Source organism: Rhea americana, unplaced genomic scaffold, assembly GCF_003343005.1.
Source record: "Rhea americana isolate MKP2758 unplaced genomic scaffold, rheAme1 scaffold_0, whole genome shotgun sequence".
NCBI lineage: Eukaryota > Metazoa > Chordata > Aves > Rheiformes > Rheidae > Rhea > Rhea americana.
In genome coordinates, this window is record NW_028185037.1 from 4,184,205 (window position 1) to 4,198,090 (window position 13,886).

Sequence of the window (13,886 nt, forward strand, 5' to 3'; positions counted from 1 at the left end):
ACCTGCTGGTGCAAGAGCTGCCTCAGCGTGTGCGCGCTGGCGGCGCTGTGCTTCGCCTCGCTGGCCCTGGCGCGCCAGCACCTGCGGGACCTGCTGCTCTGGGCCGAGGGCCTCGACAGCCCGGCCGGCGTGCTGCTCTTCGCCGTGGGCTTCATCGTGGTCTCCTTCCCCTGCGGCTGGGGCTACATCCTGCTCAACGTGGCCGCCGGCTACCTCTACGGCTTCGTGCTGGGCATGGGGCTGATGGTGCTGGGCGTCCTGGTGGGCACCTCGGTGGCCCACGTGGCCTGCAAGCGGCTGCTGGCGCGCTGGGCGCTGGCGAGGATCCAGGGCAGCGAGCGGCTCAGCGCCGTGGTGCGCGTCGTCGAGGGCGGCGGCGGCCTCAAGGTGGTGGCCCTGGCGCGGCTGACGCCCATCCCCTTCGGGCTGCAGAACGCCGTCTTCGCGGTGAGTGCGCCCCGGCTTCGGGGGCCGCTCGCGCTGGGCGGCTCCTCCGCCCGTCCTGCCGCGCTCCCGCTGCGCCAAGCCCTGAGCCGCAGCGGCGCGGGAAGCTCGGTAGGAGCACGGCTCGGAAAGCGGTGACCCGTGCGGTGAGGTTGCCCCAACCATGAGGAAATCTAGGGTTTTTTTTTTTCTATTTTTTTTAAAAGAACTATAAGCAACCCCACTAGCTACTTTTGGTGGCAATGCTCTTGTGCCTATCGGGGGAAGGAAGGCAGGACCTTGAGACACCTTGTTGGTTGGTGCTGTTGTGCTACGATTGCTGCCTGCTTTCATGCTTTTGCAACTACAGTATTAGAAAGAAACACCAAGATGCTGTGCAGAAAGATCTCTCTGCAGAAGATCTAGGGGGCTTTAAAATACCCAAATTTTTAAAGTGACGCGAGTGGGAGGGAGAGTTGAGCAAGCCTGCCAGATCACTCTTAAGTGTCTTAATGTAAATAATAGTATTGGAAAGAAAGAAGTGGRTGGGTTAAAGTTCTTTCTCTGATCATTGTTCATATTCGTGAAAGAGGACAAATGCTTTKGGAAGAACAAGAAGGTACAAGCTTATAGCTGAAGAGGGACTCGGTAAACTGGAGGGGTACTTAAAGTCAGTTTAAGCCTAAGTTTGAAAAGGTGTTGGACTTGCTCTTCTTTCCTACTTGTAAGTTAGTGCCTGTCTAAAGAACTTATTATTTACAGTTTATAATCTTATAACTAATCTCTGATCATTTTAAAAGAGAAAGTAAAGAGCATAAAGTGCACTTTTTTTTTGAGTTCATGCTGATCATTAGATTAGTTTCAGATTCTCTGCTCTTCCTGAAGACTTTGCCTAAAAAATCTGGTTTTGGGTGTGTATTTTGCCCCAGCTAGGTCTGCAAACGTGCAGAAATCCATACAAAGCACACCAGATTGCAGAATGTTTTAAATGTTTAGTAGTAACTCATGTATGTTTTAATATAAGAGATCATACAAACGAGGTCTGCTACTTTCTTATAAGAAACTTGCCTTCCCTCATCTGAAGTTCTGATTCTGTGTACTTTTGAAGCGCTTGCTTAAATTTTGACAGTTTCATCTGGTTGAAAATGAGTAGGTCACTAAATCCTTAAGTTTTTTTTAGGCAACAGATTCAGATAGTTCACACTGGACTTTTAAGGACTTTCCCACGGGCATTGATTRCTGTGTATTGCTGTGTATGAAACTTCTGATTCAGATGTGTGCTGTGCTTTGGTGTTAGTCTCAAGAGTGCAATCTCTGTCCATAGAAGCTGTAGCGACTTAAGGGATATCATTTCTTCTTAAGTAGATCCTTTAAACATTTTTGGAATGGAAGAACCTTAGCCATTTTACTTATTTATATTGCTGCAGGATTGAGRAAGCTTTGATTTGTATGGTAAGTGGGATGAGATAGGAGGGAGCAGGCCGTGGTGTCTGCAAATCCCTCCAGAATCAAAGCGGTGGCTTCTGGTTTAGCAGAAGACACTTCTGCTACAATGTGACCCTTTTAAAGCGGCCGGGGGGGAGGGACGGGACACTGTTATGCTTGGGTTATTTGTGGCTTCTAGGTGTCACTTGAAGCTGTCAGCAAATGTTCTAGAGCAATATTGAATCTGGTATACAGCTGACCTGAGAATTACCAAGTTAAAACATTTTCCTTCACTTTCTTTTTTGTAAGCATTCTGCTGTGCCCGTTGGAAAAAAAATGGTTCCGCAGGGTATTCAGGCCTGTGTAACTTTAAAATAATGCTATAACTGGTGGCTTATATTCTATAAGTAATGTAAACTAAATAATTTTCTTTGCAAGTGAAAGGTTTCAGCATAAAAATAACACATACGGAAATAAGATAAAACCAGATTCCTGAGTATGCTAAATAACTTGGATGTTGCTACCTAAAATTAGTTTTGGGAGCTGTGTTTATTACTCCTGATCTATTATTCTAACAGTGTAGTCAGATAAAAGAGTATATTCAATTTTTAATCAAGAACATTTGGTATGAATGACTATGTTACTGAAAATTTTAAAATATTGCACACATCTGGGAATTCAAAGCTGTTTCTCACTGTGAGTTAAGTTTAAGCTGCGTATAGAATACTAAATTCTACTCACATAGACTGAGCTATGATTTCTTTGAAATCTGACTCAACTGAAAACTTAGTGTTCTATTTAGATTTAAAATACAAGGGGGTTTGGGTGTCATTCATCTACTCCCCTTACTAGCATCTTATGAGATGAATTGCAGAAGGGTTGTTTTTAGTAATAAGGAAAAGAACAGTGAACTCAAGTCTCTTTTAAAAAAAAAAAAAAAAAAAAAAAAAAAAAAAAAAAAAACAGTTTGTTAGATCACCACAATTCCACCTCACAAGAATAAGGAAAAAAAAAAAAAAAAAAAAGCTGCGAGTCTTTAATTTTCCAGAAGACTGGCCTTTGCTTGTTTTGTGGATGAATGTTTACACTTATACCTAAACTGGAGATACTGAGAACGCTTAAGTGAGAGGGATGGGAGGAAGTGACGCAYGGAGTCCGGGGCCGAGGCTTGGCCTTGAGGCGAGAAGGGAATCAGAACATCTGCAGAGGCTGGGCTTACTGGGTTGCTACAAGTTCAGTGGCCTGTTCTTGTGCTAAGGGTTTTGATGAGGATGAATTACATGGAAATACAGAGATGGGAGGAAGAGGGCTTCCTAGGGTTTGACTGGTGATCATAGTTTTCTAAAACGAGATAAGAAGAAAATTGACAAGAATTTCTTAGTTTCTCACTGGCCAGACACTAACATCTTCCTGCCTAAGACCAATCTGCTGCTCTTTGAGGAAGCACTGAGCAGTAGGAGCGGTAGGGTAATGAAGCTACCCGCTTTTCTGGAAAGCGTAGAAACTTGTAAAATGAAAGCAGTGTTCCTTTGAGTGGTGTTATATTTTTATTTATTTATTTATTTATTTTAAGCGTAGTTGTCAGTCCTGTAATGTGCTACCCGAGTAGCCAGGACTGGCAGTTGGGATGCTCTGGTCGCTCTCACTGAAGTGTTTCCTCTTGCATAGCCCTCGCCCCTTGCAACTCTGAACATTTTGAAGGTAGGTCTGTGAGGAGGCATGGTATGCAAGTTATGGCCTCCTTCCAGCTAGTGGGTCCCCGGAGCTAATTTGTGAAAACTAATTATTTTTAGTGCATTTGTCTTTCTTCTTTTCTCTTCTTGAGAGGGATATATTATATAGAAATCTAATTTGACTAAAAATCTGAGTGTCCAAGTGTACTCTCTGGTTCCAGAAATGCACACAGTGAAATTGTAGTTCAAAAAATGTTATCTCCTTCAGAGGAACATATGGCCTGTGTTTGTTGGAAAGCTATCAGTTGTTTTGTTTTGTTGTTTTTTCTCTAGGAAAGCAAAGACTGATACAGAATAAAAATCAGAATTGTTCTTTGCTCTCAGTAGCTAAGCCTACCTGATCTGAAACGCGTGGCTTTGTAAGTTCAGGGGGAGAGGGCTGCTCCAGTCCCCCAAGGCATTTGACTCCCTGACAGTACTCTGACACGTGCATTTATTCTTTGACAGAAGAGAACAAAGATGTCAACAGCAAAGAATCCACAAAGGCTGGACCAGACAAAGCCTCTCCAAGGCTTAGTCAGAGAGTTTCTGGCTAGCGCTTTTGCTACCAGAGAGGTTGGGTAATTCTTAACTTGTAGTTTCGTCTGGCCAGTAACAGCATTACATCTGTCCTTTCTTTGGGATTTTGTTAATTTTTTCTTGCTTGAGCTTCCTTTAGAAACAGAATCCTGGTAGAAAATTTCCCCAGTTTGACAGAGTTCTAGAGCAGATAAAGTTTTATAGAAGAAAGATGTGTCTGCTGCAAGATGTATTGAAAATTTCTCAAATTTCTTAGGAGGGGCTTGGCCACCAGTATTGCATTATATACCTACTGTCCCCTTCCTGTGCCTCCTGGAGGAAGGGCTACCACTKCGGATCTAAACCCTGCAAACCAGGGGTTAAAGGAGTATCTTCTACATATTTTTTCTTCCTCTCTTCTTAGCTTTCATTTTAGCAGAATGCATAAGTCACAGTCCAGTGTGTCTGTTGGCAGCCTCTCCTTTGTTTGGAAATGGTCCCTTTCATAGCCCAAAATGTCCAATTGCTTAAGGATAGATCCAGACATGCAGGCATGTTCCTCTGCAACTGAAATGTTCTTAATACATATTCAGAACTGAAAGAGGTGCCCACGAGCATTAAAACAATCTTTGGGACGTTTTCCAACTCCATTAGACTTAATGACAGTGTCCTAGTTAGCAATTCTTGCCTCAGCGTTAGTGTTTCAGAGACTTTTAATAGCAGCTCCTTCATTCCCTTAACAATAAGGGAAGTTTCTGTTGTGCATTCTTATTACGTGGCCCAGATTACTGTAATATTAGAAAAAGTCTTTTGAAAGCATCTGTCAGGTATGAAATCTGATGTAATTACATAGTGCTTTTTCATTAGAAATCTAAATTGAACTTCCATAGAGAGGAAATGTATTATTTGTGTTGCTAGTATGTATTTAAATCTATAGGAACTGTAATTTGCAGTGTGAAATTTGGAATTGGCTGAATGGATCTTATTCCAGTGAGTTATTCTTCATCTTTATGTTCCATTGCATTCTCCTCCTCCTTTGCCCTTCCTTCCCCTAGAAGACTTTCCACTGGTGGTCTGTGCTTAGAGCTCTGAGAATTCAGCATTGTGACTTTCATAGTAACTAGCATTTATTTTAAGAACAGCATGATGAAATGAGTAACTTTGCTACTTCTTTTCCGTCTTTGATGTTGTACAAAGCTGTCAAGGTCAATAATTGCATGTAGACTTCAGGTTTAGGGGCTGCTACATGATAAACTGAACCATCTGGAAGAATTTCTTAGATCACTTATTTCAAAAACTCCTTTTTTATGCTTACATTATTTTTAACCCTCTGCTTCCTTCTGTTTTCATTTTCTTACATAAATTTGTTTTGGATTGTTGGCTTGTGCACTTAATATTTCTCAATAGCTACTGATACTAATTTAGCTAATGCTATCTAGTTTGTTCCCATATAAACTGTTTGTAGAGTATTTAGTGACTTGAAAGAGAAGTTTCTCAACACAGAGAGGAAACTCTCTAAGTATTATTCGTGTTTTTTTTCCCTCGCAGATACTGAGAAAAACTATAGCTGTGTGTACTAATTTGTATTTTGTTCACTAAATAAAGCATGATACAAAATATCTTTGGCAGAGAATCTTAATGAGCTTTATATAATTTCCTATATAGAGGCAGATTRTGTCTGCCATTCTGTTTATCTAAATCTTACTTAACACTAACATTTTTGAACGGATTACCTCTTTATCAGTTTTCATAGATGTAAAATGCAAAGAAAATAGATGATAAATATCAAATTTTGCTTTAGACCTTCATATCTGGTAATGTAATTTATTTCTGAGAACAAGAGCATAAATTGTAGAGCTCTGTTCACCATGAAAAAGTAAACATCTTAAATAAGCAACATAATTGCATCCTTAGTTAATGACTTTGCGTAGAGATGTTGTGTAATGTAAGGTGAAATGAAATAAAGCCCAGTAATTTTAAAATGATGACCAGATGGAAACTAGCCAAATACTGTTTTATTGTATTATCTTAGATCCACCAACAGTGGAAAAGTTTAAGTGAAGAAATAAAAGAATTTTTTTTATTTCCTTGCATGGGTGGTTGTGGGAGAAGTAGACAGATTAGTTACGCACGTTATATTGAAACCATGCATGGTTTCTTACACTTCCTTTTGCTTAGATTACAGATTTGTCATTACCCAATTACCTGATGGCTTCTTCAGTTGGGCTACTTCCTACTCAACTCCTGAACTCATACTTGGGCACTACCTTGCGTACCATGGAGGATGTGATTGCAGAGCAAAGTGTTAGTGGATATTTTATATTCAGTTTACAGGTAAATTAAAGTCATTTCTTTCATAGACTTTAACATTAATGTCAGTCTTTCTGTTTTGGTAAGCGCTTACTCTTGGCAATGTTGTCTACTTTTTCTGTTTGAGCATATTTCTTCATCCCTCTAATTTCTTACTGATCTGCTGTGCCGGGGGATTTGAGACAGATTKCAGTTTTGGAGCTAAGCAGGCAAGTTTCTTTACTGTAGCGCTATCTCAGTCTTTGAATTTTTACTTTGGAAATTGTATCCAAGTAGTAATAATGTGCATAATACAGAGAGATCCAGCACTGCTGATTTGTCTTTCAGATTGCACAACCTCTAGTGTAAATGAGGTGGGCTCAGAGCTTGTTGTGGGGAAGACACACGTGTCTTGGTGCTTTCTAGCTGCTCTGTTGGTTAAAAAAAAAAAAAAAAACTCTGTAGTCCGAAGCAGCTGACCTCTTACAGACTGAACACCAAGCAAATATGGCATACAGTGCCTAAATAGTAGCAGTTTAAGTGTTCGATTTATATGTTTTGTTGTATTTTCAGTATATTCTATTAAATGGATCTGACATTTCTTTTTCACAGATTTAATGACTACTAGATACTCAGCAAAATGGATTTCCAGTGTACTGTCTTGTTGTTTTGTTTTCTTCTGATAGAAAAGTTTAATTCTCTCACACCTCATGTGATACAAGGCAGAGGTTATTCAGTGTTCTGTTTTCTTTTTCTGTCGCAATTCTGTTTATCAGGTTTTCTTCTCTTGCCCTCTGTGGTCATCTCCAGCTGAATTTTAGACTGGTCAAACCATCCCTACATAAGTCTGTATGTTACCAACAGCAAAGTGGTATACTTAGACTCAGAGTCTGTGCAGTGTTCACTATTAGCATTGAATATTCCCAATTTTGCATAGATCTTTCATATGAAAGGTGCTGTAGAAATACCGTTCTACTAATGGCTAAATCAAAATATCCTAATCTTGCAATTCAGTAAATTCAGGAGAAGTGTATGATAGCTATTCAAGAGGTTAACYGATTAAATAATTTTTCTTTAAAAGRAAAACTTTAACTCAGGTTATAGTAAGCATTGAGGTTATGGATATATCAGAATCAAATTGTATGCYGCAGCTACAACCTCATCTGATAGTGCCAGCACTTTCAGATTGTATTTGACCGGCAGTTACCATGGTTTGCAGATTTTCTGTTGGTATTGCAGTCATTCATCTTCCTCATTTTTTTATGACCAAAATCTGATGTTTAACAATGCTGAGATATAAGCGTACTCCAGGACTGGTTTAACACCTGTCCCTCCCCACAGAAGACCCTCTTGCACTTAAATAGAACATGTAATTTATAGCATTGATAGACCAGATCACTAAAAATATATTTAAAGAATATAAAAAATGCCTTGGGGGATGTGGGATAAATAATTAATAAAAATGAAAAAGTTACTTGATCACCTGTCACTTTAGTTATGARAGCTCATTTATGAGGTGATTTTCAGAAATGTTTTCCCTTTTTTTTTTCATTAAATTTAATTTAGAGTTACATTGAGTCTTTTTTGTGGATGTATGGATGCCAGCATAGCATAGCTGTAACTCAAGTAAGTGCTAACTGGAGAGGCACAGTGTTTGGATAGGAGTGCTCACCTCCTTGAGAGCAATTTTTAGGAGCTGGTTGACTAAGTCCAAGGCAGTCTATTAGTGAAGGAATTGCTTGTTCTCCTCCTTTTTTCAGACATATGCCCAGTACTTTGCCTGGCTGTGTGGCTTTGATGGGTTTTAATCTAGTAAATACTTTAGAAACTCTTTGTGTTCATTTGAATGTATCCAGAATAACAAATGCTGTTTGATTTAGCTTTTTTCATAGTTGTCTGTGTGTATATGTTTTAAACTATTTGGCCAGGGAACTGAAGGCTGTTGGCAGTAATATTTCTAGAAACAGTCAAATTTAAATATTTGGGTAAGCTTTTATAATAGGATTTTCCCTATAGATTCAGAATTTGTTATCCATAGTCTCTTTTTGACTCCTACATTGGCTACCCTTTGAAACATATAACTGGAATTAATAAACAGTTGTTCGTGAATTATTTGGAGTAGTGTTTTTTTTTTTAGAGAGTATTATATGCATTTCATTAAAGAATAAGTTTGGGATAATTGTAAACTCTTCATTTGATAAGTTTATCAAATGTTTATGCTGCTTGCTTACTAGGGCAATTACTACAATTATAGCCTTATTTTCCAGCAGTAGGATTAAACTTGGTATTTTGTCATGTCAGATCAGAGTTTCTAGATGTATTTCAAAAATGCATTCAACGTGTTTTTGGATCAGTATTTCTGTAGCAGTGGAATAGCCTACTGTCTGCAGGAGAAGCCCTCTTGTACAGCACTAGATAATACTAACAAAGATCTGTTTCTGCCAATTATAAGTTGAGTAYCTCAACTTCTGAGTGATAAGGAGTTTTATTGTGTCACCTGCAAAGCAAAAAAAAAAAATAAAATAATAATAATAATAAAAAAAAGGGGGGGCTAACAGCAGCTTGGGAGCCGAAACAGGAGCGTAATCACTATATTGATTTCACTCCCCGCTCATTAGACTACAACTAGAGTACTGCATCCAGTTTTGAGCCCTCAATACAAGAATGGTATTAAGGAACTGAAGTGTGTTTAGCGGAGGTAGTGGGGACTGGAGCACTTGCCCTATGAGAAGAGGCAGAAGGACCAGGCTTGTTCAGCCTGGAGAAGGGACAGTTTTGGAGAGGCTTTACAACAGCCCCCCTAACACCTACAGGAGATCACTGAGAAGATGGAGCCAGGRTCTTTATGGAGGTCCACAGGAGAGATCGATAGACAATGGTCATGAATTGGATTGGGAGAGATTCCAGCTGGTGTCATTCACCACAAGAACAGTTGGGCATTGGAACAGGTTGCCCAAGGAGGTTGTGCTACTCCATCCTTGGAGGTTTTCAAGATCTGACTGGATAAATCTCTGATCTGGTCTGATCTTGCAGCCATCCCTGCTTTCAGCAGTAGGATGTCTAGAGACTTCCTGAGATCTTTTCCAACTTGAAATATGCTGACATCTGTTTTAGGTGATGGTCCTTAATGTTAGAGAAAACATACCCCCCCCCCACCCAGTTAATAATTAAGTTCAAGTTTTGGACTAGGGAGCTCTRGGTTCTGTTGTAAAGAAAATAGTGTTTTTTTGAAGGAAGTTACAGATTCTAGCTACTGCATAAAACATTTTTTTAAATGTAGAAGGATTTACTTACTTCTTGTAAAGAGACTCTTGTTATGAGACAGCTTGATTGAACGGTGGGTGTTTTTGTTGTTTTTTTTCTTCCTTAAGGAGAATCCCTGCTGAAAACCATAACTGATGTTTTCAYTGAAACCAGACTGCCTGTGAGGAGTACAGCACATGCATTAGCATGCATGGCATTACTATAGAATGAGTAATTTCTAAGCAAAAATTGTACAGGTTTGTTTCTGGTCATTCTTTTGATGAACTTTCAGAAAAATGTTAGTAATAAAATTCAGAGCAAAAGTCCTGGACTCAAATTTCTAGTTCTAGATAGTATTGCCTCCTTGAAAAAAAGGACAGCCCTTCTGCCCCCACCCCTCCAGCATACATCCCAATACCAAGTACTTCTCATACAGACTCCTCTAAGTTGCTCAGACTTCAGTTCTGTCATATTTTCTCCTGATATCTCAGGAGCACTGCAACACTGCTGCTTTTTGCCGTATCCCTTGTGAGAGGGACGAGGACAAGTAATTTAGTTTTCTCTGCATCATCCCTTTTATCTGCAGTTTTGCTAATTGTAGATATCCACTTGCTATTTAGAAAACAACTCTTGATTTCTAGCAATACATGTCATTTCTTTATGGAAGCATTTTTGCCAAGAGATGACCCGAAGAGATTACTTTCTAACAAATGTGTGAAAGATGGTGATGGAAAGAAAGAGCATATATTTGCGATTCATACTAATATTTAAGTTCTGTCTGATGTCTGCTATTTGGCATGTTAGTAGTAACATATATTGATCCRGAGTCACTCAGTGATTAAATTAATCTCCCTTTTAATGTCTTTTGACATAGTCCTTTGAAACACTGAGTCAATAGATGTCTTCTTGAATCTTGGACTAACTTTTATGTTTGCTTTCTATTCAAGCTTATAGTTTGTATATCCGACAGCACTCTTTGTTTTACCTGCAGATTGTCATAAGCATAGGACTCATGTTTTATGTTGTTCACCGAGCTCAAGTGGAACTGAATGCAGCCATTGTAGCATGTGAAATGGAAATGAAGACATCCCTTGTTAAAGGCAGTCAACCGAGCATCAGTGGTTCAACCACATCATGCAACAAGAGGACAGTAGCATTTTCTGGGGGAGGGATCAATATTGTGTGATTTCAAGTATTAATAAAGTAAGGTTTTGTGAACTTAAGCTGTTGCCTAGAAATGTCTATGGACAATTCAGCTGGATTTAAAAAAAATCCCCCCSCTTGCCCCATGGCTACAGGTTGTACTGTGGCACAAACTGACTGACCAGCTCTTCATTTGCACAAGGGGTGACTGACAGCAAGAACTGTAAGATGGCAAAGTAACTTCAGATATAAATTTGGCTGCACCCATTGGTCGTTTATTATGCCTGTCATGACCTGTAGTTTGCACTTTAGTTTTCGTTTGCTCCTATAAACTGAGAAATGCTTCTGTAAACTGAGAAAAGTAGCACAGAGATAAATATTTTTCTGCTTAGYGTTATTTATAAGGATGAATAATTATATGCAGTAGAACTTTATTACTCATAAAGATGAATGAGAAAGTATGCAATTCAATGTATGTTATTCTTGAATGTGCTTAGCTTTCAGTTACTTCCAGAAATCTAGTGTATTATTTTGCTGATTATGGGGCCATTTGGCTTTCTCTTCATCTTTGATTAAAAAAAAAAAAGGGGGGGGGGGAGRGGGAGGTGGGAGAGAACCCTATATAAAGTTCTGGTTGAATGTATTTTTGTAAGTCATTAAAAATGTTGCAGAGCCATGCATATGTATTCACACAAGCTTAAATCCTACGTTGTGGGACTGAAGTGCTCTTAAATAACATTTTAAGTTACACTGTGTAATATGCAAAGTAAAAGGGAAAATATAAAAGTTATARTAGATTGCAGTGGCCAGCACTACTTGAAGGAGACTCTTTGAATTAACTGTTGCATTAGTTTTACCACCTTGGTGATTGTAACAAAGGGCTGTTCCATGTTAATCCTATTTATAAATATTTTCTATTTGTTAAAAGGGTGGAGTTGAACATATTAAAGTTTTCCAGAATAGGGAGCTAAATCTCTCCTTTAAACAAAATTGATGGGATAGGAGCAGTACTAGTCTTGCATGAAGGTGGCCTTTATTTTGTCAGTGAATTCCCTCCTCTTTTTGAAAATCTTTAAAAATTAACTTCTGTTTGTATGTTTTTTTAATAAAAGCTTTACATTTTTGAAAGATGCAATCTATTATAAATCTCACTAGAGTGAAGAAATGAAGGATAGAGGTTCTCCTGGAAAAATAATCTAATGATGGAGAAGGGCAGTAAAGTCTTTGAGACTCAGGAATTCTGACTCCATTTTTTTGCAAGACAACACTGTATTGGATAATGCTCCTTTTATGCATGCTGTGGACTGTTTTTCACAGCATTTGAATAGACTGGATAAACTGATAGTAAGTGTGTGTGTGTGTGTTTGTGCAGATGAAAAGAAAAAAATAACTGTAATACCTGAATCTGGAGTCTTGTACATGTGACTTTCATGTAGATACACATACCAATGTTCAATTGCTCAAACACACACAAGTCATCTGGTACAAAAWCTAATGTAATGTATTGCTTGCTTTGTAGTTACTTTGTTACAAGTTTTTAGGGACATTTTCATTCTTCAATTTTTACGTTATTTTTCTAACAGAGTATGACTGTGCCTCCTTTTTTTAAGGTTGTTTGTAGGATCCAAGCTTTTTGTTGTTGTTGTTGTTGTCTGGAGAACAGAAGGCCTTCAAAGTATCTGGGAAGCAGAGATTTGATAGCTTTTAACAGTCTTACTGGGGAGCAGGGGGATGTATGATATTTGAATAACTTGACATCTAAACAGTCCTTGGTAGTGATTTTTTTTTTTTTAATATATATTCTTTGCAGACTCTGTTCTTGGGTCATGTGACCTCAGGAACTAAACTAGTTAGATGAAACCACAAAGTTCAGATTGTCTCAGGAAAAAAAAAAGAAGAAAAAAAAAAAAGTGAGGTAATCTGTACTTACCTGGAAGTGTTCATTTACCCATCTTTGCCTCTAACAGCTCCTGTATGAAAACAAGAGAGCCAGATAACTTTTTGATGGCGTTATTTGTCATCAGAGTATTATTAAGCTCTTTAATAACTAAACTTTTAAAATTTATTTCTTGGAAAGACCAGCCCTTGAATAAATGAACCAATCTGAACTTTGTTTCATCTTGCTCAACCAATAATAGTGTTTTGAGGAGGGTATCTCTTTTTCCTTCCATTTTTAAACTAACTTAAGCTAGTGTTGATTGTTCAAGAACATTTCTCAAATTGTATTTTGAAGTGCTTTTATTTCCATAACATTTTGTAAACAGAGTAAATTCACTATGTGAACACTTTTGTAGTATGGAATTAGTTCTTAAGACTTTTGCATTTTGCTTGATACTTGTAATATTTGTGTACAAGTTAATGGGAAATGTGCTTTAAAAGGAACTTTTCTGTACCATGCCAATCATAATTTTATACAATAAATTCACTTAAATTTCTCTAAGAGATATGTTTTAAATTTTCAAGTTGCTACAAAGTGGTATTGGAAAGAGTGCAATGGAGTGTCATTTTTATATATGTACGCATAAAGAAGCAAAGAAGTGTGAATTATTTGAATTTAAGTATTTCAAAGAAAACTGACTAGGTTGAGGAAGTAACAAGTTAGGATTTCAGAGTGAACCACATGGCATATGAGTTACTGACAAGGGAATATAGTAAATTTTTTTAAAATAGTTTGCTTAATTCTGTTAAATATTTTGAAGGTTGGATATTTGTAGGTACCTTTTTGGTAAAGAATAAGTGTATTTTGTTTTAGAAATGTGTTAATGAACCTAAAGATTGCTATTTCTGAATGTAAAAATAGTAAGAGAAAAGTGATTTTTTTTGTCTTCCGATGTAGTGGAACTAAGAACAATATGAATCCAGTTTAGTAATATATTGCAAGTCATCATGTTTTTTTCTTTTTTGATGTTGCCATGCTGGTGAAATTTCTGTGTTTTTTGTCTATTTGTTTTTATAAAACGTGCAAAATTACAGGTGACATAGAAAAGGGAATTTTTCTCAGCTGCCTGGTACCAGAAACTTTACTACTTTCATCATGTGGTAAGTGCAACTCTAGCAAATTTATCAAAATCTTTTTTTATACTAAATGCCTGGAAGGAAAATGTTTTCTTCTCCAAGAGCTCTACCTATTAT

General features: G+C 38.1%; 1 protein-coding gene across 1 annotated transcript; it reads left to right on the top strand.

Moving 5' to 3' along the window:
• Positions 1–6: 6 nt before the first annotated feature.
• TMEM64 (transmembrane protein 64) lies at positions 7–13,194 on the top strand (the record flags this gene model as incomplete). The annotated part of the gene is made up of 3 exons (XM_085307498.1): positions 7–447; positions 6,258–6,413; positions 10,603–13,194. Coding segments are annotated over 3 exons (792 nt in total), but the record flags the coding sequence as incomplete, so codon positions are not given.
• Positions 13,195–13,886: the final 692 nt, after the last annotated feature.